The sequence below is a fragment of the Polypterus senegalus genome, chromosome 15, assembly GCF_016835505.1.
Source record: "Polypterus senegalus isolate Bchr_013 chromosome 15, ASM1683550v1, whole genome shotgun sequence".
In the NCBI taxonomy this organism is placed as follows: domain Eukaryota; kingdom Metazoa; phylum Chordata; class Cladistia; order Polypteriformes; family Polypteridae; genus Polypterus; species Polypterus senegalus.
This window is the reverse complement of record NC_053168.1, coordinates 90748208-90776151: the sequence shown is the minus strand read 5'-3', so window position 1 is coordinate 90776151 and position 27944 is coordinate 90748208. Positions and strand designations below refer to the sequence as shown.

The following is a 27944-nucleotide window of genomic DNA, read 5'->3' as shown; positions in this document are numbered from 1 at the left end:
TAAACCGCTCCTTTGGCCGGCGATTGGGTTGACTCACCAAATAGTCGACCAGTCCCTTCCTCTCCTTAACCGTAGGGGCCCTGCCAGTGGGCAAGCAACTTAGAGTGGGAGGTAGGCACTAGGACCATGACCCGATCTCCGGGGGGAACTCCCGAAGAGGCGTGCAGCGGTTGTAGTACGCCTGTGCTGCTTGAGCCTCCTCCATGTGACTTTTAAGGACAGGCGAATCTTTCCAAATCTATCGCGTAACTGCGATATACTCCAGTATGTTAGTGGTGGGAAGAGCCTCTTCTTCCCAGCCTTCTTTCAAAATATCAATATGCCCGAGGTTGTGCGCCATACAGTAGTTCAAAGGGGAGAACCCGTGGAGGCTTGTGGGACTTCCGATAGGCAAAAGGACGAGGGGGAGGAGCTGATCCCAGTTCCTTCCATCCTCGCTGACCACCTTACGCAGCATTTGCTTGAGAGTTTGATTAAACCTCTCTACTAATCCGTCGGTTTGAGGATGATACACGAGGTTTTAAATGCTTTATTTTCAGTAATCTGGCAGTCTCCTTGAACGTCTCCGAGGTGAAGGGGTCCCCTGGTCTGTCAAGACTTCTTTGGGGATCCCCACGCGCGAATACCCTAGTAATTCCCGTGCGATGGCTTTAGAGGTAGCTGGCGCAACGGAACAGCTTCGGGTATCGTGTAGCATAATCCACGAGGACTAAAATGTACTTGTGTCCTCGGGCTGAGGGCTCTAGAGGTCCCACCAGGTCGACCCCGATTCTGTGGAAGGGAACGTCAATCAATGGAATAGGAACAAGAGGAGCACGGTCCCTCCTAGGAATCTGTCGCAGTTGACACTCCGGGCAGGAAGCGCCAAAGCGGCGAACCTCCTCATTAATTCCTGGCCAGTAAAACGGGCTTGATCCGCTCCAGAGTTTTTCGGTGCCCAGGTGGCCACCTAGGAGGTGGGCGTGTGCTAGCTCGCAGACCTGCCGCGGAAGGTACGCGGCACTAGCAGCAGCCTCGTCTCCTGCCCGTCATGCATTGCTACACGGTAAAGGAGGTCATTATCTAGCACAAAGTAGGGGCCCTGTGGCATCGACTGACTAGTCGCGCTGGCCATTGACAAGGACCACTGCATTTTTACAAACTTCAGGGAGTCGTCATTCCATTGCTCCCTTTGAAAGAAGCCGGCGTCTTTTAAATTGAAACCGCAACACGGAGAGAGGGTCAGCGCCGACCTCAATGGGCGTGGTTTCCTCCGCTCCGCCTTGCGTTGGTGGATGGCGTGTCAGCCTGCGGCGGCCGGAGTTGCCACGTCAGCCAGGGCGGCTGCTTCATCTCTCTGCCGGCTGATTACACGGCGTGGAGGCAGCTTGAGACGGTTCATCTCCGTCCATAGCGAGGCCCAACTTAACCCGGGAGTGGTATGTGTCTCACCGCTTTTAATGTCAGACCAGTCCGCCCTAGTATCACCGGGTGTGGAGGATCAGGAAGGATTGCCACGGTTACTTTCTGGACTGATCCTCCGTAGCTAATGACACAAGCGGCGGTGCTGTACCAGCGGTTTCCCGTGGACACAGGTTATACTGGTCTTGAATTTTAGCCATTGTCGCGGTAGCACAAAGCGGCGGGCAACAATGGAAATGTTGCTGCGGAATCGAGCAGAGCGGAAGTTTTAAACCCGTTAACGCATCACCCGCGTCTGTATGCGGGACCGTCAGCGGGTTTGTCAGAGCACACCAAGCCCTCCTCCCCTCCACCTGCATTCCTCCTCGCCTCCAAGCGGTTTTGCGCCAGCAGCGGACGCCGATGCAAGCTCCGGGTATACAGGGAGGGGCTAGGTCTTGGGACATACCCGGCTGAGTTTGGCAGAAGGGCGGTTCTGCTCTCCCAGAGTGTGAGGCCGCCCTCTGTGTTTCCAGAAGCTCTATGAGCCCTGACATGTTCTAAACTGGCCCCAGACCGGCTGGGTGAAGCCCTGGGGAAGTGCTTTCAGGAGCAGATAGCAAGCTACCTGCTCAATGACCTGGTAGGGCTTGTTTTCCAAGGGCCGTAGCCACTGCCATACTTTTGCCCATAAGGACCAGGCTTGTTTACTGGTCGGCCTCTCAGGGTCCAACCTCCACTTGTTATTTTACTCACCTGCCAGTCTGGGGCACCCCAAGGTGGTAAATGGGGCTGTGGTTTCACTGGGGGCAGGCACTCTCCCCCAAGAGAGCATACTGAGTCCCTCTCGTCTCCCCCCTCCAGGGCAGCCCAATTCGGTGAGCCCCACCCGCACACTCCCTGGCCTCTCTAGATGGCCTAGTTCTGCGTGCTGGGAGCGGAGCCCGCCGGTCTCGCCGAACCACGGGGCACCCTCCCGCCTGAATACTCGGCCCGCACGCTCCCACCTGGGTGTTTTGCAGGTCCTGTCCCCTTCTCTTCTGGGACTTCTCCATCCTGCCGACTACGCCACTGTCACAAAACGAGACAAAGACAGAAAAAGGTTTGGGGCAGCCACCCATGTAATTTGGTATCCTGGCTGCAAAGTCGTTTTCTTTTCAAATACCAGCACTGAAGTGCTTACAACAGAGTCCAAAACAAGACTGACACAGAAGGGAAAAGGGAAGGCTTTTAAAGGGGAGGCAGGAAGTGAGGTCATAAGGATTGGCGCGTGTTCATCTTTCATTGGTTTAGTCCCGGATGTGACATCAGGGGCGGAGCTGGCAAGGTCTGTCTCCATTGGCTCGGTCCCAGAAGTGACGTCCAGAGAGACAGGTGGAACCTCCGGGTTAGGTCTACAGGGAAGTGAGAAAGAGAGTTAGTGCGCTCTGCCACATCCCGGCATGGCTCAGAACTGCCTTCACTCGAGCCCTTTAGCTGCCTCCCATGCGCGCGTGTGTGACAATACATACACACACACATACACACACACAGACACACACACAGACACATATATAAACATATATATACATATAAATATATATATATACACATATATATATACAGTTATATATATATATATATATATACATATACACACACATATATACATACTGTATATACAACATATACATATCTACATATATACTGTATATACACATATATATACAAATCTACATATATATATTAGGGGTGGGACTCGATTAAAAAAATTAATCCAATTAATTAGAGGCTGTGTAAGAATTAATCTTGATTAATCGTATGTAATCGCACGTAAATTTGCCCCAAATCGCAAATGTTTTTTGTTTTTTTTTTATTTAAAACGGTTTTAGTGGGCGACAGAATCAAATAATAGACATGGACATGAATATTGTAAACTGAAGCTGTTTTAATTTCTGAAAAAAGCTTTAAACTGCATTTGAATTCAAAACAGAAACAAAAATATCATCCCTGGTTAAAATTGGGCAGACTTAAAAAATAAAGTGGTAGTTTAAGTACTTTAAGTACATTTTCAGAATAGTATTGTCTTTAAATAATAATAACCAAAATTTCACCATAAAGTGCAGTTTTTCTTCTTAAAAAAATAAGTCAGAAACATAAAAGGTAATTTGACCAGCTTACTCTTTAAACTCTGAGTAACATTAGCCAAAATTATTTTGTACATTAGGCTAAAACAGTGTGATCATTGAACATTTTGTAATTAGATGTATTTAGAATTACTAACGGTCACGAAGTCCAATGATCCCCAGTAAGAGCCACAAAGTCCGCTTTCTGTAATGCATCTAATTTTGCTTGCTTTTCAGTGTGCACAAAACCATGCTTTTATCAAGGCTTACGGGTAGTCGAAATGATCAGTCGTAGGAACGCCAGCTTTATTCCGACTCTAACATTTTTGTAGCTGTGATGTGTGCATCAGTGTAATGGATGTACCAGGAAATCATGCATTGACAAAAGTTCCCGTTTGCTTGGAATTGAAAGTGTGATTAAATGCGTTTTTTTAACGCGTTATGGAATACATGCATCGAAGCTTCTCAACTGTGCTTGTGCTAAGAAAGGGAAAATTTTAAAAATAGCGTAACATGATTCTGCGTTAACCTAATATTTTTCATACGTCCCAAACCAAGGAGATGGGAAGGTAAAATGAATCGGTAGCTGCGTACATAGTCAGTACATCCCCTCTCGGAATCGAACCTCGAATATCGGCGTTAGAGGCGAAGACTCTACAATTAGCACCGCTTATCTATGCTAAAGTATGTATTGTAGATCGGGCTATAGATATACATTTATATATATACCCGTGTATCGGGAGTGGAGAAGTAGAAGTTATGAAAAAGAAAAGGGAACATTTTAAAAATAACGTAACATGATTGTCAATATACAGTAATTGTTTTGTGAGTGTTATTGAATGTTGCTGTCATCAAGGATTTGATTATCATTATTTCTTTCAATCAGGCTCGTTATTTGTACGATGTGTTCAAGTTACATTCCGTGTTTGTCAATCGTTGTAAAGATAAGAGGTTTCATTCATCGATTAGTTCCTTACTGCATCAATAAACAGCTCGTCTTCCTTTTTATCTGTGATGTGACAAACTGCATGCACGGGTTTTTTTTTTTACGCTGTCTTCCTTTAGCGGGACATTGACTTTTTCCACCGTGTGCTTTGTTTCCACAGTAGCTGCATTTATGAATATGCTTATCAGGCCTTCATATTTTTGCTGCCTTTTCAATTGTGTAATTCGGTTTTGTTCAGCTCTTTGGAACTGTTGCTTTTATCTGTGCACTGCATCAGTTCCGTGAGCCACTCGGTGTACTTGCATCGAAGGTTCCCAGCTGTGCTGGTGCCATCTCGTGCTATGTCCATGGCTTTATTTAATGTTACCTTAGTCCTGGCACTTAAAACTTTCTCTCGCAGTTTCGCTGAGTTTGTGTCAAACACCACCCTGACCATCTCATCTTCCTCTCCATAAGCACAGTCCTTCACCCGTGAATATTTACCCGTGGCAGTTTGCTATTGGATTGCCGCTGACGGATGGCCTTATATGGGCAGGCACTAAATTACAAGCGCCAGCGCCTGTCTATGAACTTAATTTAAAGTGTAGGTTTACATCGTGCTTTGTTTCCAGTAGCAGAACTCGCTTCTTATTGTTTAGCTGCCTTCTCAATTATATAATGCATGTTTTCTTGGCGCTTTTTGAGGTCTTCCTGGTTTTCTATGTACTGCGTGATTACGTGGGAGGCGTGATGATGTCACGAAACTCCGCCACGGCGTTGAAGCTCATCTCCATTACAGTAAATGGAAAAACTGCTTCCAGTTATGACCATTACGCGTAGAATTTCGATATAAAACCTGTCCAACTTTTGTAAGGAAGCTGTAAGGAATCAACCTGCCAAATTTCAGCCTTCCACCCACACGGGAAGTTGGAGAATTAGTGATGAGTGAGTGAGTGGTGAGTGAGTGTGAGTGAGTGAGTGAGTGAGGGCTTTGCCTTTTATTAGTATAGATATATATATGTGTATATATATATATGTATATATATATGTATATATATATGTGTATATATATGTGTGTATATATATATGTGTGTATATATATATGTGTATATATATATATATGTATATATGTATATATGTGTATATGTATATACATATATATATGTATATATATATGTATATATGTATATACATATATATATGTATACTAGCAAAATACCAGCTTACTTGGAGGAAGTAGTGTTAAAGAAGCAATGAAAAGAAAGGAAACATTTTGAAAATAACGTAACATGATTGTCAATGTAATTGTTTTGTCACTGTTGTGAGTGATGAGTGTTGTTGTCATATATATATATTTACACACACACACATAAACATATATATATACATATCTATACATATACACATATATACATATATATCTACATATATACACATACATATACATACACACATACATACATACACACACATATATACACACAAATACATATATATACATACACACACACATATATAAACATATATACATATACATACATATCTACATATATACACACACAGCTATTTCGTATCAGTGCAATACGCTGCTTGTTAAACGGATAACTCCGCTCTTACATGCAAGTCTGCGTGGATATTATGAACTATATTTGTTCAAGTTCTATTTAAATTTTAAATAGAAGGAATTTTATTTAGTTGACAGAAATATCTTTGGTAGGAATGGTAAAAAGACAGGAATATTATTCCTGAATAAATCAACTCAAACCTTAAACAACTTATAATTTTTTGCTCTCCATAAAAATATATCCTGTCTAAATTATACAAGTTAGAAATAAAGTAAACATTAAAAGAACAAACATTCAAATTTCTTTACTCTTATGTAATTTTATATAAAAAATAAACTTAGATTTTAAATATCCCAAAAGATTTTGCTCTCCATAAAAATATATCCTGTCAAAATTATACAAATTCAAATATGAACATGCTGCATAACAAAACCTGGAAATATAAATAAAATGTGTTCCTTTCAGCAATAACAAATCAAATCATTCAGTTGTCTTTGCTCATATGTCATTTTAGAGCTGGGCGCTGGCATCTTTTTGGCAACAAGTTCGTTTCTGTTTGATGTGAGGTTCTGTGTTGTGGAGATTCTCAGGATGGATTGCAGGTGCTCATCAGTGAGGCGACTCCTGTGTGCTGTTTTGTTAGTCTTTATCACTGAGAAGAGCTTCTCACACAGATATGTGCTACCAAACATGCACAAGGTTAGAGCCGCATGTAAATGAGGCTTTTTGTTCTTCAAAGGCACCAAACTCAGTGCACTCAGTTTATCAGCAAAGTGCGTATTTGGGAACACCATAGTGACGACTTGGTTTAACATTACTTGGCAACAGGGAAAGTTGCACTGGTGCATTTGTGTCTCCCATAAAAGCAGCTTCACTTGAAATCACTTTGTGATTGTGCGATAAGCGTCCGCTGAAGTGTCAGATTCTTATTTAATTATTCTGCTTTCTGTATCTTCTGCATTGCATTCAGGTTACCCTGATGTTTTGTTTCATAGTGCCGTCTTAGATTAAATTCTGTAATTACAGCCAGATTAGCTCCACAAATGAGACACAGTGGTTCAGTAAACATATACTCAGCCTCCCATCGCTTTTTAAAGGCTCTATTTTCAGAATGAACTTTTCTCTCCAGTATCGCGTGAGCTAGACTTGAATAACTTGCAGCATCATAAGCTAGACTTGATTAACGGTAGAGTGTTAAACAAGGCAGCTGAAGCGCTGCATTATGGGATCTGTAGTTTATTGTGTTACCAGCGCCTTCATATACCTGGGCCATTAATAACAATAATACAGTATATAAAATGATCTCGCGGCCCGGATATAATTACACGCCCGGGCGGATGTGGCCCTTGTATGAGTTTGACAAATATGGACTAAATAGAACTTGAAAAGATATATTTTTTGAAATGTGATCAGCGCAATTCAGATAGAGTTAGTAGCACTACAGCCTGCATCCTCCCTTGCTCTTACTTTTTACCGTTCATCTAATGAATACACTGAGTATGGCTTTACCAAAACAATCATTGATGGCGAATAAAGTATCCATTATTAGTATGTAGATCGGATATATATATACATATATATATACCAGCGTATCGCAGGGGAGAAGTAGTGTGTTAAAAAAGCTAGAAAAAGAAAAGGGAACATTTTAAAAATAACGTAACATGACTGTCAATATACAGTATTTGTTTTGTGAGTGTTACTGAGTGTTGCTGTCATCAAGGATTTGATTATCATTATTTCTTTCAATCAGGCTCATTATTTGTAGGATGTGTTGTGTTCAAGTTACATTCCGTGTTTGTCAATCGTTGTAAAGATGACAGGTTTCTTTCATCGATTCGTTTCTTACTGCATCAATAAACAGCTCGTCTTCTTCTTTATCTGAGACCTGACACACTGCATGCGCAGTTTTTTTACACTGTCTTCCTTTAGCGGGACATTGACTTTTTCCACGTGTGCTTTGTTTCAGTAGCTGGATTTATGAATATGCTTATCAAGCGCTTCATATTTTTGCTGCCTTTTCAATTGTGTAATTCGGTTTTGTTCAGCGCTCTTTGGAACTGTTGCACTTTTATCTGTGCACTGCGTCCAGTTCCGTGAGCGATCGGTTATTACATGCATCGAAGGTTCCCAGCTGTGCTGGTGCCATCGTGCTATGTCCATGGCTGTATTTAATGTTACCTTAGTCCTGGCACTTAAAACTTTCTCTACTTAGTTTACGCTGAGTTTGTACCAAACACCACCCTGACCATCTCATCTTCCTCTCCATAAACACAGTCCTTCACCCGTGAATATTTGGTGGGAGTTTGCTATTGGATTGCCATGGCGGGCGGACCTATATGGGCAGGCACTAAATTACAAGCATCAGCGGTACAACCTGTCTATGAACTTAATTTAAAGTGTAGGTTTACATCGTGCTTTGTTTCCGAAGTAGCAGAACTCATGAACATGGTTGTATATGTCACTCACACTATTTTGCTAGTGTATGTATATATCTATACTAATAAAAGGCAAAGCCCTCACTCACTCACTCACTCACTCATCACTAATTCTCCAACTTCCCGTGTGGGTGGAAGGCTGAAATTTGGCAGGTTCATTCCTTACAGCTTCCTTCAAAGTTGGGCAGGTTTTATACTCCGAGAATTCAGCTTTATGGTCATAACTGGCAGCTGTTTTCTCCATTTACTGTAATGGCGATGAGCTTGAATGCGTGAAGGCGTGTGACATCATCCGCCTCTCGCTAATCACGCAGTACATAGAAACCAGGAAGACCTCCAAAAGCGCTGAAGAAAACATGCATTATATAATTAAAAGGCAATGAAAACAATAAAGGGCGAGGGGCATATACAGCCTTTTCCCTTGGGGGTTCTACTCCCGGAAACAAAACGATGTAAACCTACCCCTTTAAATTAAGTTCAAAAGACGGCTGCGCTGGCATTTGTAATTGGTCCTGCCCTTTGGGCCGTCCGTACGGCAACCCAATAGCAAACTCCCACTAAATTTCCGGGTAAAGGGCTGTGTTTATGGAGGGAAGATGAATGGTCAGGGGTGGTGTTTGACACAAACTAAAAGCGAAACTGGGGGGAAGAAAAAGTTTTAAGTGCCAGGACTAAGGTTAAAATACAGCCATGGACATAACGGGGATGGCCCAACACAGGTGGGAACCCGATCCCTTTAAAAACCCGGCGGCTCCGCGTGAACTGGCGCAGTGCACGGATAAAAAGCAACAGTTTCCAAAAGGCGCTGAAAAAAAACCAATTACACAATTAAAAAGGCAGAAAAAAATATGAATTGCCCGGGTTTTTAAAGCATTTTCCCCAAAATCCAATTCTGCGGGAAACAAAGCACCCTTTGGGAAAAAAGTCAATGCCCAGCGAGGGGGACTTAAAAAAAACCCGATGCATGCAGTGTGTCCCGGTCTCCCGATAAAGAAGGCGAGCTGTTTATTGATGCAGTAAGGAATCGATAAAGAAACCTTTTTCATCTTTTCAGCGATTGACAAACATGGAATGTAACAACACAACACATCCCAAATCTGAGCCCCGATTGAAAAAAATAGTGATAATCAAATCCGTAACCCAACCCCTTTTGTAACCTCCCACAAAACAATTCCAAAATTGACAGTCAAAATTTCGTTATTTTTTAAAATTTCCCTTTTTTTTTCAATTTTTCAAACTTCTCCTCGGCCGGGGTTTTGAATTGGGTTTTTAGTCTCGAAAAAGGTAAACAAGGGGGGAAAATTATTTCGTAAAAGGGGGGCCTTTTCTCAATTTTTATTTTTGGATGGCGGTTTTAAAAAAAAAACCAAGGGATTTTTTATTGGTAAAACAAGGGCGGGACTCCCCCTATTTTATACCGGCCGGGGTCTTTAAAAAATACTTTTAATTTTATTTGGCCCATATAAGGTTTTAAAACTAAAGGGCAGCGGGGCCCCTCCCGGGGCCCAAGCGTTAATTAATAATTTTGGCCGGAAAATCAAATACCTTTTTAATTTTTGGGGGGGGATTCTGGAAAATAGAGCCCCAAACCCCCCGGGGGGTGGGTAAATTTTTAAAAATTTACCCTTTGGAACCCCCGTGGGGGTTTTTCCTTTAAAAAGGGGGGCTAATGTTTGGGCCTTTGTTTTTTAAATTACAGAATTTAATCTAAGACGGACACTATGAGACAAAACATCAGGGTAACCTGAATGCAATGTACGAAGATATAGAAGCAGAATAATTAAATAAGAATCTGACACCTTCAGTGGACGTTTTACCCGTGCACAATTACAAAGTGATTTCAAGTGAAGCTGCTTTTATAGGGAGACACAAATGCACCGCGCCACACTTTCCCTGTTGCCAAGTAATGACAAACCAAGTCATCACTACGGTGTTCCCAAATACGCACTTTGTTGATAAACTGAGCGCACTGAGTTTACCACGGGCGCTTTTGGTGACTTTGAAAGAACAAAAAAGTCCGTCTACATGCGGCTTCGAACCTTGTGCATGTTTGGTACCACATATCTGTGTGAAGCTCTTCTCAGTGATAAAGACTAACAAAACAGCACACAGGAGTCGCCTCACTGATGAGCACCTGCAATCTATCCTGAGAATCTCCACAACACAGAACTTCACACCAAACAGAAACGAACTTGTTGCCAAAAGATGCCAGAGCCATCTACAAAATGACATAAGAGCAAAGACAACTGAATGATTTGATTTGTTGTTGCTGAAAGGAACACATTTTATTTATATTTCCAGGTTTTCGTCTGCAGCATCTTCATATTTGAATTTGTATAATTTTGACAGGGATATATTTTTATGGAGAGCACAATCTTTTGGGATATTTAGAAATCTAACTTTATTTTTTATATAAAATACATAAGAGTAAAAGAAATTTGAATGTTTGTTCTTTTAATGTTAACTTCACGAATAATATTCCTGTCTCTTTTTACCATTCCTACCAAAGATATTCCTGTCGACTAAATAAAAATTCCTTCTATTTAAATTTTAAATAGAACTTGAACAAATATTATAGTTCATAATATCCACGAGACTTGCACGTAAGAGCGTGAGGTTTTAAACACAGCGATGTACACTGACTATCTGAAATAGCTGTGTGTGTATATGTGTGATATGTATCTGCTATGTGTATATATATGTTTATATATGTGTGTGTGTATTTATGTATATATATATATGTATTTGTGTGTATATGTGTGTGTATGTAATATGTATGTGTGTATGTATATGTATGTATATGTAGATATATATATGTGTGTATATATATATATATATATATATATATATATATATATATATATATATGTGTATATGTATAGATATGTATATACAGTGGTGTAGAAAACTGTTTCTTCCTGATTTCTTATTCTTTGCATGTTTGTCACACAAAATGTTTCTGATCATCAAACACATTTAACCATTAGTCAAATATAACACAAGTAAACACAAAATGCAGTTTTAAATGATGGTTTTATTATTTAGGAGAAAAATCCAAACCTACATGGCCCTGTGTGAAAAAGTAATTGCCCCTGAACCTAATAACTGGTTTGGGCCACCCTTAGCAGCAATAACTGCAATCAAGCGCTTATGTATAACTTGCAATGAGTCTTTACAGCGCTCTGGAGGAATTTTGGCCCACTCATCTTTGCAGAATTGTTGTAATTCAGCTTTATTTGAGGGTTTTCTAGCATGAACCGCCTTTTAAGGTCATGCCATAGCATCTCAATTGGATTCAGGTCAGGACTTTGACTAGGCCACTCCAAAGTCTTCATTTTGTTTTTCTTCAGCCATTCAGAGGTGGATTTGCTGGTGTGTTTTGGGTCATTGTCCTGTTGCAGCACCCAAGATCGCTTCAGCTTGAGTTGACAACAGATGGCAGGACATTCTCCTTCAGGATTTTTGGTAGACAGTAGAATTCATGGTTCCATCTATCACAGCAAGCCTTCCAGGTCCTGAAGCAGCAAAACAACCCCAGACCATCACACTACCACCACCATATTTTACTGTTGGTATGATGTTCTTTTTCTGAAATGCTGTGTTCCTTTTACGCCAGATGTAACGGACATTTGCCTTCCAAAAGTTCAACTTTTGTCTCATCAGTCCACAAGGTATTTTCCCAAAAGTCTTGGCAATCATTGAGATGTTTCTTAGCAAAATTGAGACAGCCCTAATGTTCTTTTGCTTAACAGTGGTTTGTGTCTTGGAAATCTGCCATGCAGGCCGTTTTGCCAGTCTCTTTCTTATGGTGGAGTCGTGAACACTGACCTTAATTGAGGCAAGTGAGGCCTGCAGTTCTTTAGACGCTGTCCTGGGTCTTTGTGACCTCTCGGATGAGTCGCCTCTGCCTTGGGGTAATTTTGGTCGGCCGGCCACTCCTGGGAAGGTTCACCACTGTTCCATGTTTTTGCCATTTGTGGATAATGGCTCTCACTGTGGTTCGCTGGAGTCCCAAAGCTTTAGAAATGGCTTTATAACCTTTACCAGACTGATAGATCTCAATTACTTCTGTTCTCATTTGTTCCTGAATTTCTTTGGATCTTGGCATGATGTCTAGCTTTTGAGGTGCTTTTGGTCTCCTTCTCTGTAATCAGGCAGCTCCTATTTAAGTGATTTCTTGATTGAAACAGGTGTGGCAGTAATCAGGCCTGGGGTGGCTACGGAAATTGAACTCAGGTGTGATACACCACAGTTAGGTTATTTTTTAACAAGGGGCAATTACTTTTTCACACAGGGCCATGTAGGTTTGGATTTTTTCTCCCTAAATAATAAAACCATCATTTAAAACTGCATTTTGTGTTTACTTGTGTTATATTTGACTAATGGTTAAATGTGTTTGATGATCAGAAACATTTTGTGTGACAAACATGCAAAAGAATAAGAAATCAGGAAGGGGCAAATAGTTTTTCACACCACTGTATATATATATATGTATATATGTATATGTATATATATATATGTATGTGTATGTATATATATATATGTATGTATATGTGTATATATATATATATATTAATATATATATATATATGTGTATATATATATATATATATATGTATATATATATATATATATATATATATATATATATATATATATATATATATGTATATATATATATATATATATATATATATATATATATATATATATATATATATATATATATATATATATATATATATATGTATATATATATATATATATATATATATATATATATGTATATATATATATATATATATATATATATATGTATATATGTATATATGTGTATATATATGTATGTATGTATGTATGTATATATACATACACTCTTTGGGGTGCGAGCAACTGTTGCTGGGCGTGGCAGAATCCATCAAGGAAGAAAAATGAAAAACATTATTTGTACAAAATCTTAATTTATCCATTCCTAAATAATTAAATGGGCAGGCTATAACGTATCAGTGCAATACGCTCTTTTTTAAAACGTATGACTCCTGCTCTTACGTGCAAGTCTGTGTGGATATTATGAACTATCGTATCTGTTCAAGTTCTATTTAAATTTTAAATAGAAGGAATTTTTATTTAGTCAACAGAAATATCTTTGGTAGGAATGTAAGTTAAATGTAGGCATCATTGCATAAATTTTTCTTCACCATACAAATGTAACGAGTAAATTCGCCTTACATTCCAACCAAAGATATTTGTGTTGACTAAATCAGGGGTGTCAAACTCAATTGCACAGGGGGCCAAAATCCAAAACACACTTTAGGTCGCGGCCGAACAGGATAAACATTTATTGAACACACTAAAACTAAACTTTTAAAACTTTTAAAACTTAACTTTTTTGAACATAAATATGAATAAAAACAGACAGGAATATTATTCCGGAATAAATCAACTCAAACCTTAAATAACTTATAATATTTTGCTTTCCATAAAAATATATCCTGTCTAAATTATACAAGTTAGAAATAAAGTAAACATTAAAAGAACAAACATTCAAATTTCTTTACTCTTATGTAATTTTATATAAAAAATAAACTTAAATTTTAAATATCCCAAAAGATTTTGCTCTCCATAAAAATATATCCTGTCAAAATTATACAAATTCAAATATAAATATGAAGATGCTGCATAACAAAACCTGGAAATATAAATAAAATTTGTTCTTTTCAGCAATAACAAATCAAATCATTCAGTTGTCTTTGCTCATATGTCATTTTATTAGAGCTGGACGTCTGGCATCTTTTTTTGGCAACAAGTTCGTTTCTGTTTGGTGTGAGGTTCTGTGTTGTGGAGATTCTCAGGATGGACTGCAGGTGCTCATCAGTGAGGCGACTCCTGTGTGCTGTTTTGTTAGTCTTCATCACTGAGAAGAGCTTCTCACACAGATATGTGCTACAAACATGCACAAGGTTCGAGCCGCATGTAGACGGAGCTGGAGCATTTGTGCGGGAATGGAGTGAATAAACTGTGCGGGCCCTGCAGTATCGTACTTTGCCTTCAGTGTGCCATTACACTGCAGCTCAATCACCACCATCTGAATCTGCACAGGTGCAGTTTCCACATCGACGGCAAATGGGTTGCGAAACAACTCAAAATTCTTTTTTTGTTCTTCAAAGTCACCAAAGCGCGGTGCGAACACAGTGCGCAGTTGCTCAGTTTATCAGCAAAGTGCGTATTTGGGAACACCGTTGTGCCGACTTGGTTCAACATTACTTGGCAACAGGGAAAGGGGCAAGTTGCACTGGTGCATTTGTGTCTCCCATAAAAGCAGCTTCACTTGAAATCACTTTGTGATTGTGCACGGGTAAAAACGTCTGCTGAAGTGTCAGATACTTCTTTAACTCTTCTGCTTTCTGTATCTTCTGCATTGCATTCAGGTCTTTCAGGTTACCCTGATGTTTTGTCTCATAGTGCCGTCTTAGATTAAATTCTGTAATTACAGCCGCATTAGCTCCACAAATGAGACACACGGGTTTACCGGCAATGTCAGTAAAGATATACTCCGCCTCCCATCGGTTTTTAAAGGCTCTATTTTCAGAATCAACTTTTCTCTTCGGCATCGTGTGGGCTAGCTTCAATAACTTGCAGCATCATAAGCTAGACTTGATTAACGCGTAAGTGTTAAAGCAAGGCAGCTGAAGCGCTGCATTATGGGATCTGTAGTTTATTGTGTTACCAGCGCTTCATATCCCCGGGCCATTAATAACAATAATACAGCATATAAAATGATCTCACGGGCCGGATATAATTACACGCCGGGCCAGATGTGGCCCGCGGCCCTTGAGTTTAACACATATGGACTAAATAGAACTTGAAAAGATATATTTTTTCGAATGTGATCACGCAATTCAGATCGAGTTGACGCGCACTACAGTATATCAAGCCCCATGTGATCACGCAATTCAGATCGAGTTGACGCGCACTACAGTATATCAAGCCCGCGTGCTATTGTGGTTTTGCCTGCGTGCCTCAATAAGTCACCCTCCCCTCGCTCTTACTTCTTTTTTACCGTTCATCTAATGAATACACCGAGTATGGCTTTATCAAAACAATCATTGATGGCGAATAAAGTATCCATTATTCGAGTATGTAGATCGGGGTGTATATATATACATATATATATACCCGCGTATCGCAGCGGAGAAGTAGTGTGTTAAAGAAGTTATGAAAAAGAAAAGGGAACATTTTAAAAATAACATAACATGATTGTCAATATACAGTAATTGTTTTGTGAGTGTTATTGAGTATTTTGCTGTCATCAAGGATTTGATTATCATTATTTCTTTCAATCGGGTTCGTATTTGTAGGATGTGTTGTGTTCAAGTTACATTCCGTGTTTGTCAATCGTTGTAAAGATAACAGGTTTCATTCATCGATTCGTTTCTTACTGCATCAATAAACAGCTCGTCTTCTTCTTTATCTGAGACCTGACACACTGCATGCACAGGTTTTTTTTCTTCATTGTCGTCTTTAGCAGACATTGACTTTTTCCACCATGTGCTTTGTTTCCTCAGTAGCTGCACTTATGAATATGCTTGTATGTATCAGACGCTTCATATTTTTTGCTGCCTTTTCAATTGTGTAATTCGGTTTTTGTTCAGCGCTCTTTGGAACTGTTGCTTTTTGGCTGTGCACTGCGTCATTTCATGTGAGCCGCTCGGTGTATATGCATCGAAGTTTCCCAGCTGTGCTGGTGCCATGTCATGCTATGTCCACGGCTGTATTTAATGTTAGCTAAGACCTGGCACTTAAAACTTTCTTTCGCAGTTTCAGTGAGTCTGTGCCAAACACCACCCTGACCATCTCATCTTCCTCTGCACAGTCCTTCACCCGTGAATATTTAGTGTCAGTGTTTCTATTGGATTGCCGCTGACGGACGGCCTTATATGGGCAGGCACTAAATTACAAACACCAGCAGCAGCCTGTCTATGAACTTAATTTAAACTTTAGGTTTACACCGTGCTTTGTTTCCGAAGTTGCAGCACTCATGAATATGGTTGTATATGTCACTTCGCTCGCTTTTTATTGTTTCGCTGCCTTCTCAATTATATAATGCATGTTTTCTTCAGCGCTTTTTGGAGCTCTTCCTGGTTTTCTACGTACTGCGTGATTACGTGGGAGGCTTGATGATGTCACACGAAACTCCGCCCCCACGGCTTTCGAGCTCAACTCCATTACAGTAAATGAAGAAAAACAGCTTCCAGTTATGACCATTACACGTAGAATTTCTAAATGAAACCTGCCCAGCTTTTGTAAGGAAGCTGTAAGGAATGAACCTGCCAAATTTCAGCCTTCCACCCACACGGGAAGTTGGAGAATTAGTGATGAGTGAGTGAGTCAGTGAGGGCTTTGCCTTTTATTAGTGTAGATACCCTTATTATATCCATTTTTGCCACTCACTAAAATTTCTGTTTTCTACTTATTTAGTTTGAGAAAATGACTACTCATCCACTCAGAGACACAAGTAAGACATTGTGTTCATGAACTAAGAGAGTCGAGGTTGTCAGGTGCAGTTGTGTGTCATCAGCATAGCTGTCGTAGCTCACGTTATGCCCCGAGATAATCTGACCTAATGGAAGCATGTAGATCGGAAAGAGTAGTGTACCCAGGATAGATCCTTGTGGAACACCCTATAGAATATCCTGTGTCTTTGAAGTATAATTACCACAACGAACAAAAAATTTTCTGCCTGCCAGGTAAGGCACAAACCAATTTAAGACACTGCCAGAGAGGCCCTCCCATTGACTAAGGTGATTTCTATGAATATCGTAATCAATAGTGTCAAATGCAGCATTCGGATCTAAGAGGATGAGAACAGATACACAGCCTCTGTCTGCATTTACTCGCAAGTCATTTACTACTTTAACGAGTGCAGTTTCTGTTCAGTGATTTGTTCTAAAACCCGACTGAAACTTCTCAAGAATAGCATGTTTGTTAAAGTGGTCATTTAGCTGCATAATGACTGCCTTTTGTAGAATTTTGCTTTCAAAGGCAGGTTAGAAATAGGTCTAACATTTTCAAAAGCAGAGGAGTCAAGATTGTTTTTCTTGAGCAGGGGTTTAACTATAGCAGTCTTAAGACAGTCTGGGGAAGACCCCCGTATCTAATGATGAATTTACTATGTCAAGAATACTATCAATTAACAGGCCGGATACTTCTTTGGTATTGGGTCAAGGACGCAGGGGGAGGGTCTCATTTATTATTTTATAATTATTAATTATTTTATATGAATCAGGTAAATCTATCCTGGTGAAAGAATTTAATTTGTTTAAAATGGAGTGCTAGGGTTTAAGAGTATCAGTATTGGGGAGATGTACTATATTATTTCTAATATCATTAATTTTGTGATTAAAAATATAGCAAAAGGCAAAAAGCCTTATAAGTTTCACTGGACATTTTTTGGAGGTATTCCTTTGAGTGACCTGGGTTTAGCAGACGATCAATTGTAGAGAACAAAACTCTGGGATTACTAGCATTGTTATTTATAATTTTAGAGAAATAGCACTGCCTCTCAAGATGGACTATGTTGTATTCTGTTATTTTATCCTTTATCTCATAGTGGATAGTCAGTTTATTTTTTCTTCATTTGCACTCAGCTTTCCAGCATGTTTTCTTTAGATCAGTTTTTGGATCTTATTCTCTGTACTTTTGCTTATGTAAGCTATTTTATTATTTTCTTAAAATCTGCTAAAGAAAATCGTCTTTTATTTGTGTTTTGTAAAAAATTATAATACATTTTCATTAGAATTGTGGCATGTATTTCCGCATTAATTACTGTATGTCAACTTTAAAAATAGTCATTTTACAATTATAGTACAGGTCTGTCATTTTTGACATTTATTAAGCTTTCAAAATAACAACAACAACACACTGTCTTTCTATTGTTGTTCTCACAATTCAGATATCTAGAGTCTTATCTAGCAAACAAGTACTAAAGAATTGTAAATGAGTATGAAAAAGCATCAAAGAGTCCCTTGTCCAGGTTTTCTGGTTTGAGTACAAGTATAAGAAAAAAGAAAAACACCATATACTTATTTTACTCTGTTAGTTTTCAATTTATTATGTGAGAGGCCTATCTAATTAATTTATGTTTATCCTTTCTTGCTTTTCTTTAGGTGACTGTGGAGACCATGTTGTTGTACTAAACACAAAACACATTGCATTTTCAGGAAATAAGTGGGAACAAAAAGTATACTCTTCTCACACTGGGTAAGTATGTTTTGTGATGTCCTTTAAACCCAGATATTTGTTGTTTTGGTTTTTTTTTTTTTGATAATATAGCTTTGATGCATTTGCACCTTTCTGAAGCATCCCTTAAAGGATCATTCTCTTTGACCATTGTCCTGGAATAGGCTCTCAAATGCCTAAAATGTATAGCATAAAATGCTAGGAATATCACAGGTCTTATACAGAGTCTTACACAGAGCATGAATTAATTTTAAGAATAATACAGTTGGTCGTTCTAGTTCAACCCATACCAGCTCTAGAGATTTTGCACAAAACTGTAGTATTACCCTTTGATCTTTTTAAATTACAAAATATTTTGGACATCTGTAAAAGGTGTGTTTGTTTATGAGCTTGCAAGGTGCAAATATGTTTAGAAACATTCTTCCTTTCTTTGCACCATCTCTCTCTCAAGCCTCTGCCTTTCTTTAACCTCCATTCTCTGTTGTTATTTTCTGTCCCTTTTCTGATCATGCACTACCCTTTTTATATGCTGGGGTGCAGTTTGCATGTACGATTGCCTGATTGTGGCCCTGGGCTGATAATGAGACAGTCAGATAGCCTGCACGGCCAGCCAACTACCTCACACCAATCCAGAGGCAAGCCGTCCTCTCAGACAATTGCTCGCACCTGCTCCACTCCCCAGCGCAAGTGCAACCAATTATTTATTTATTAAAACGGACAGTTTTACAAAGCTGCAGACCTGCTATATTATGAAGGTCCTTTGTAATTATTCAGTGGATTCCAGATTATGTGCCAGTCAACCTATTTTGGTATAATCAAAATTAACCAGCATGTTATTTATATTCCTATCCAGATCATTTATATCATGTATACAGTCATATGAAAAAGTTTGGGAACCCCTCTCAGCCTGCATAATAATTTACTCTACTTTCAACAAAAAATATAACAGTGGTATGTCTTTCATTTCCTAGGAACATCTGAGTACTGGGGTGTTTTCCAAACAAAGATTTTTAGTGAAGCAGTTTTCAGTTGTATGAAATTAAATCAAATGTGAAAAACTGGCTGTACCCTTGTAATTTTGCTGATTTGAATGCATGTAACTGCTCAATACTGATTACTTGCATCACGAAATTGATTGGATTAGCTCGTTAAGCCTTGAACTTCATAAACAGGTGTGTCCAATCATGAGAAAAGGCATTTAAGGTGGTCAATTGCAAGTTGTGCTTCCCTTTGACTCTCCTCTGAAGAGTGACAGCATGTGATCCTGAAAGCAACTCCCAAAAGATCTGAAAACAAAGACTGTTCAGTATCATGGTTTAGGGCACAGGTGGGCAGATTCAGTCCCGGAGGGCCGCAGTGGTGGCAGGTTTTTGTTCTAACCCAGTTGCTTAATTAAAAAATAATCCTTGTCAATTATTTAATTTCATGACCTGTTGGTGCCTTAACTCTGCTGTGTCAAGTAATTCTCATATCATAGATTTTTTTCCTTTTTAAGAATATCTTCCAAATGATTTGAAGTGTAAAACAGACAAGTTATTCTCAGTGCTTCACTTTTTTTCTTTTCACTTTCCTCCCAAGTATTTAATTAAACTCAATAGGGCATGATAAATACATACAGGTGTAAATGGAAACAAGCTAAATGGAGAAATGCTGATTTCTTTTGTCATTTGCATCTTATTGCTAATAAGGAGCAATTAAAAACCAAGACCACAGATGTTTAAGACTAAAGTATGCAATAAGGATTCAAAATCTTAATGAGCGAGACAACTAAAGTGAAGCAGAAGTGTTACTTGAGCGATAAGTGCTTTTTATTAAGCAATTGGGCTGGAGAAAAAACCTGTAGCCACTGCGGCCCTCCAAGACTGAATCTGCCTACCCCTGGTTTAGAGGAAGACTACAAAAAGCCATCTCAGAGGTTTAAACTGTCAGTTTCAACTGGAAGGAATGTAATCAGGAAATGGAAGGCCACAGGCACAGTTGCTATTAAACCCAGTTCTGGCATGCCAAGAAAAATACAGGAGTGACATATGCGCAGGACTGTGAGAATGGTTACAGACAACCCACAGATCACCTCCAAAGATCTGCAAGAACATCTTGCTACAGATGGTGTATCTGTACATCGTTCTACAATTCAGCGCAATTTGCACAAAGAGCATCTGCATGGCAGGGTGATAAGAAAGAAGCCTTTTCTGCACTCACGCCACAAACAGAGTCACTTGTTGTATGCAAATGCTCATTTAGACAAGCCGGATTCATTTTGGAGCAAAGTGCTTTGGACTGATGAGACAAAAATTGAGTTATTTGGTCATAACAAAAAGCGCTTTGCATGGCGGAAGAAGAACATTGCATTCCAAGAAAAACACCTGCTACCTACTGTCAAATTTGGTGGAGGTTCCATCATGCTGTGTGGCTAGTTCAGGGACTGGGGCCCTTGTTAAAGTCGAGGGTCGGATGAATGTAACCCAGTATCAACAAATTCTTCAGGATAATGTTCAAGCATCAGTCCCAAAGTTGAAGTTACGCAGGGGTTGGATATTCCAACAAGACAATGACCCAAAACACAGTTTGAAATCTACAAAGGCATTCATGCAGAGAGAGAAGTACAATGTTCTGGAGTGGCCTTCACAGTCCCCTGACTTGAATATCATCGAAAATCTATGGGATGATTTGAAGCAGGCTGTCCATGCTCGGCAGCCATCAAATTTAACTGAACTGGAGAGATTTTGTATGGAAGAATGGTCAAAACACTCATCAAAGGGTATAGGAGACGTCCAGAGGCTGTTATATTTGCAAAAGGAGGCTCAACTAAGTATTGATGTAATATCTCTGTTGGGGTGCCCAAATTTATGCACCTTTCTAATTTTGTTATGATGCATCTTGGATATTCTTTGTTAATCCAATAAACTTAATATCACTGCTAAAATACTAATGTTTCCATAATGCATGTCATATATTAAAAGGAAATTGATACTCAGCCAATGATAAACAAAAATCCAAAGAATTAAAAGGGGTTCCCAAACTTTTTTATTTGACTGTATATCTAATACAGTGAAAATCGTTTAACACGAAACTGAGGGGTCTGAAATATTTTTTCATGTTAAAAGAATTTCGTGTTAAAGGATATTACAAAAAATACACACAGTATATTCAACAAAATTAAGTTCATTAGAGTACATTTTATTTACATAGATATGTATATATGCATGTATTTAATAAAAACCAATGAAACAAAAACATTCACAAGAAGTTAATGAAATTTAATACAAAATTTTCAAGTAAAGCCGTCTCTAAATCCTCGTGCTTGGCCGTTCTCATCCGTTTTCGCTCTGGCTCAAACTTACTCTGTTCAAACATTTCCGTAATTTGCTCACTTTTTTTAATTATTGTTGATAATGTAGAGTTAGCAATATCAAAATCTTTATAGATTTCCGTTTTCGTCTTCTGTTTTTGATCAACAGCCTTAAGAAGCTCCATCTTCATTTTAAGCGAAATAGCAGTTTGCTTTCCCCCTGAGCTCTTTGCCATTGTGCTCGTAAAAAAAATTCTTCTAAAATAGAAAAAAAAACACGAACCAAACTCACTGATTTTTACTCACACTGCGATGTACTCGTCACCGAATTCCAAAGCCAACTGATAAGAGATGAGATGTTTTTGTGTGGCGTTTGTAGGGGTGGAGGGTGAAAGTAGCTTAGATAAACAAAATTGGCTCGTGTCACAGGCTATTCCGAGGGTATTTCAAAGCCAAGTTAGCCTCCTTTCTACGAAACATGTGAAACCACCTTTCTTTCATTTCACATCCCTCTTAAATCTCGCCTGCGCGGCTTTTGTTTTCCGTATTTGGTTCATTCCCAGAAGGGAAATCTTTTCGTGTTAAGCTATTTTCGTTTCGTGTTACGAGAAAAAAATGCATGAAAATACATAGTTTGTCGGAACCATTGTATTATTTCATGTTAACTGATATTTCGTCTTAAGCGTTTTCGCGTTAAACGTATTTCACTGTATATAAAGCAGAGTTGATGTATGTGTGTTGTTGTTGCATGTTTGTTTGTCCCCCTTACAAATCTGCACCGGGCGTCCGATCGCCACCAAACTGGGCAAGGGGCTCCTTTATGACCAGGAGAAGGTCATGGGGTATGTTTGATTCGGAAAAATGTTCATTGTGAACCGCAGGGCACCTTTTCACCGACACAACGTTCGGGACACGTCTCCGAACTTAAGATGGCCGCACGTTGCAACAGAAGTTCACCACGGTGCCATCTAGCGGCAGCTTTGTTCTCTGTGTGTCACTCTTTACCCGTATTTCTTTAAATTGCCAAGAGATGGCGGAAGTGTCCAAGTATGAGAAGGCCGACTATAGACATAGAATTACTAAATTCCGCATAACCAACACCATCGTACGTCAACGTTGCCGCCACATTGCAAGTGGCACTACTGTGGAGTGAAGTAATGGATAAAGATGCCTCATGCATGTGCTGTACGCTCCAAACCAGGTCCCAGGGGATTACATTTCATAGGTAAGGCTGAACAATTGTTTTGGTTATAATTTGCCTTAAGAAAATATCATTTTATAATCTTATCACTCGGGGTCACCTTACAATAAAATTAAACAACATTAGTAAAATTAAAACAAGAGAATGATAAATCAAACATCAATAATTAGCTAACAAACAAACAAAGATAACTGCCAGTAACAGTGCAAAATTCACAATTGGTACGCCAGTTTGAAAAGAAAAGTTTTGAGGGCAGTTTTAAAATGTGTTATTGAATCGAGCTGACGTATATGAGACGGAAGATAATTCCCGAGTTGAGGAGCACTATGAGAGACGCTCAAACTCCCATAGAACAGAGTCTGACGTGTGGTACAGAAAGTACAGCTGCAGATGAGGATCTGAGTGAGTGAGAGGAGTGTCAGTCTGTAGGAGATACTTCAGTACTGTGTTGCGTAAGAACAGGACGAAGTCTAGAAATGTTTCAGAGATGGAAGAAGGCAGTCCGAGAAATGTTACTTATATGGGAGGAATTATTTAATAATAATAATTATTATTATTATTATTTTATTATTAGTATTATTTAATAATTGCCATTATTAGTGTATAAATGGATATAAATAATTACATTTAAACGATTCGCCAAAATCTGTTGTATGTAAACGATACTGTTTTAAACGTTATTGTTTTTTCATCAGAAAACCCAGTTTCCAAGTCTACCTTTTATGACACTTTTGCCACTCGCAATAGGTTGGACGCGCTGATGTATCGTGTCGACTGGGCAATACAGTGAATGCGGCGTCTATCTATATATGTTTATGATTTGTTCGCTTTCCGACGTAGTGTAAATAAGGTAAATTCATCTCACTGAGGTGCGTATGCCATACGTAATACCGTGTAACACATTATAATTCTCCTGCTTTACGCGAATATACCCATGCCACCAAAAAAATTCCACAGTCTACTTCAGATGCCAGAGAAAAGTCTATTTCAAGGGTGTCTCAAACACCACAGCAGACACAATCTAAAGTGGAGGCACTTACAATAAAATGTGAATCAGAAAACTGGTTGTTCTATTTCTATGTTCTGTTCTTTCATTTGGGAAATTCACCGGTTATATATTCCCGTGCAATGCCAGGTACTCCTGCTATTAAAAATATTAGCAAGCCTAGCAGCGGCCCCCACAGGCTAGCACTCACCCCTGTGGGATACCAATCTTAACATCGGCCAATTCTAAAAGGGTTCATCACACCACAACCCTCTGTTTCCTGTGCCTGAGCCAATTTTGCCACCATCTGCACGCTATACCCTGAACTTCAACTTATTTTAGTTTGATGCCCAACCTCTCATGTTGGCATCTAACCAAATGCTCGTAATCAAGAGGTTCCTGGTTCGATTCCGGCTGCATCCACTTTGAGTAGTGAGCTGCTTTTATTGTTAATATTATAGAATGAAAACCTACATTTGGTTTGAGTCTGTAACAGCCGGTGTAAAAATTTTTTTTTTTTAATTCAGTTTTATTCTCTCACTCACGTTCCACCCGATCTGACACTGCTAATTTTCAAATAAAAACGTGCTATAACAAAGGTGAACTTGGATGAGGATGAGGGTTCTACATCAGAGAAAGAGAAAGCCCTTCCCTCTAGAAACATCCACTAACACATAAGAACAACGCAGCTGCACCAGGCGTATAGGCAAAAGATGGCACCATTTGGATGCTGCAACGTATCGAGCATCATCCTGCCAGTCAATGGGCCACATACATGTCTTTCAAAGAAAAAGCAGGGCTTACAGAATTCGCCAAGCAGTTCTTACCTCTGCACCATCCAAGAATACATACAGTTAGGTCCATAAATATTTGGACAGAGACAACTTTTTTCTAATTTTGGTTCTGTACATTACCACAGTGAATTTTAAATGAAACAACTCGGATGCAGTTGAAGTGCAGACTTGCAGCTTTAATTCAGTGGGTTGAACAAAAAGATTGCATAAAAATGTGAGGCAACTAAAGCATTTTTTAACACAATCCCTTCATTTCAGGGGCTCAAAAGTAAATGGACAGTTGACTCAAAGGCTATTCCATGGGCAGGTGTGGGCAAGTCCGTCGTTATGTCATTATCAATTAAGCAGATAAAAGGCCTGGAGTTGATTTGAGGTGTGGTGCTTGTATGTGGAAGATTTTGCTGTGAACGGACAACATGCGGTCATAGGAGCTCTCCATGCAGGTGAAAGAAGCTATCCTTAAGCTGCAAAAACAGAAAAAAACCCATCCGAGAAATTGCTACAATATTACGAGTGGCAAAATCTACAGTTTGGTACATCCTGAGAAAGAAAGCAAGCACTGGTGAACTCGTCAACGCAAAAGACCTGGACGTCCATGAAAGACAACAGTGGTGGATGATCGCAGAATCATTTCCATGGTGAAGAGAAACCCCTTCACAACAAACAACCAAGTGAACAACACTCTCCAGGGGGTAGGCGTATTAATATCCAAGTCTACCATAAAGCGAAGACTGCATGAAAGTAAGTAAAGAGGGTACACTGCAAGGTGCAAGCCACTCATAAGCCTCATAAATAGAAAGGCTAGATTTGACTTTGCTAAAGAACATCTAAAAAAGCCAGCACAATTCTGAAAAAACATTCTTTGAATTTGAACAGATGAAACCAAGATCAACCTCTACCAGAATGATGGCAAGAAAAAAGTATGGAGAAGGCGTGGAACAGCTCATTATCCAAAGCATACCACATCCTATGTAAAACACGGTGGAGGCAGTATGATGGCTTGGCCGTGCATGACTGCCAGTGGCACTGGGACACTAGTGTTTATTGATGATGTGACACAGGACAGAAGCAGCCGAATGAATTCTGACATGTTCAGAGACATACTGTCTGCTCAAATCCAGCTAAATGCAGTCAAATTGATTGCGAGGCATTTCATGATACAGATGGATAATGACCCAAAACATACAGTCAAAGCAATCCAGGAGTTTATTAAAACAAAGAAGTATAAAATTCTTGAATGGCCAAATCAATCACCTGATCTTAACCCAATTGAGCATGCATTCACTTGTTGAAGACTAAACTTCAGACAGAAAGGCCCACAAACAAACAGCAACTGAAAGCCGCTGCAGTAAAGGCTGGGCAGAGCATTAAAAAGGAAGAAACCCAGCATCTGGTGATGTCCATGAGTTCAAGACTTCAGGCTGTCATTGCCAACAAAGGGTTTTCAACCAAGTATTAGAAATTAATATTTTATTTCCAGTTATTTAATTCCTTTTGAGCCCCTGAAATAAAGGGATTGTGTTAAAAAAATGCTTTAGTTGCCTCACATTTTTATGCAATCTTTTTGTTTAACCCACTGAATTAAAGCTGAAAGTCTGCACTTCAGCTGCATCTGAGTTGTTTCATTTAAAATTCATTGTGGTAATGTACAGAACCAAAATGAGAAAAAAGTTGTCTCTGTCCAAATATTTATGGACCTAACTATATCAACTTTCTGTCGATTGCCATTTGAGCTTGGGTTATTAACTCATCTACAGCAACATGTAAAGTAAAAGTTTTTTTTTCTTTGGTTATATTCTTAAATAAAAGTGCACGTGTTTATTTGATATTTGGACTAAAGCCTTCACACATTATAAACTTCATGACATTATTAGTATAACATGGAAAAAGTTTTTATTTTAGTTATGTTTTCAGCGTTTCTTGCCTCGCATTTCGTGTCATCCATCACTTGCACAGATATTTGTAGACACGGGACACACATAAAACATATGTATTTCAAATAAAGATATATTACTTACCCCATACAACTCCAGGCTCTTCACACCATGATAAAGAGATTTGAGCTGAGAAAAGGTTGTGACTGACTTCAGCTACATTAGGGTTGGGGGGATAGGATAGCAGGCTGCTTGTGCTGATTGACACATTTGTAAAACAAAAGAAGCCGATGAGGAGTGGTGTGAAGGAATTTAAGGTGGCCCGGGATTACAAGTTTTTTGTAGGCTTCAGGGATTCTAGTGTTAATTATCTTTAACTCCTCAGAACAGAAACCAATCAGCAATTTCACTTCCACTCACTAGGATCACATCAACATGATAGTCTGTCTCTGGCTCCAACCTCCAGTCTCAAACTTTATTTTGCTTGTCATTTTACAACCACAGAACTCTCTTAAAAGATGGTTTTGGAGTTCAGAAAGTCCTTCCCTCTGTCTGAGCATGTTCCTGCTGCCTGATGGGAATTATTGTTCTGATGTCAGCACTGAATTTTGGGTTGCCTCTGACTGCAGACCCCAATTCACCATACAGCCTATATTTTAAGTTCAAACAATGGCAATTTACATACAAAATTTCATGAAAATCAGTTCAGCTGTTTTTGTGTTATTGGCAAACAGATTACAGTTTTAATTATACAGATTTACAAACTGCTGTTTTCAGTGTCTGGTATAAGTGTAGCCGAAAACTTCTTGCTTGTATAGATTATATTTTTTCCCTGAACTATGTCTTTACAAAAGCTGAAATAGTTGAGCACTGTATTTCAGTTCACTTATAATTTAGAAGTAAAAATCCTGGTTAGATTAAAGGAATTACTAGGAATGCTCAGTTCAATGATGTTTTGTTACCAGACATGTATGGTTTTTTACAGTATGTCCTTTCTTCATATTTTGACATTAAGATTTTTTTAATAATAAGATCTTGGATATGAGTGTCTTTAAAATATGTTATATGATAATGTTTTTTGAATATTTTTCATTCCTTTTGATATAACAATTGCTGGTGTTCAGTCACTAAAGATTTTCCAGGCAGGGTACA

The 27944-nt window shown here is 39.1% G+C and overlaps 1 protein-coding gene across 1 annotated transcript in view; it reads left to right on the top strand.

Moving 5' to 3' along the window:
- mrpl13 (mitochondrial ribosomal protein L13) overlaps nucleotides 1–27944 on the top strand; it is a 79044-nt gene that overhangs the window by 30707 nt on the left and 20393 nt on the right. The window contains exon 3 of the mRNA XM_039736486.1: nucleotides 18577–18670. Coding sequence (XP_039592420.1) covers nucleotides 18577–18670 — 94 coding nt within the window. The remainder of the gene's footprint in view (nucleotides 1–18576; nucleotides 18671–27944) is intronic.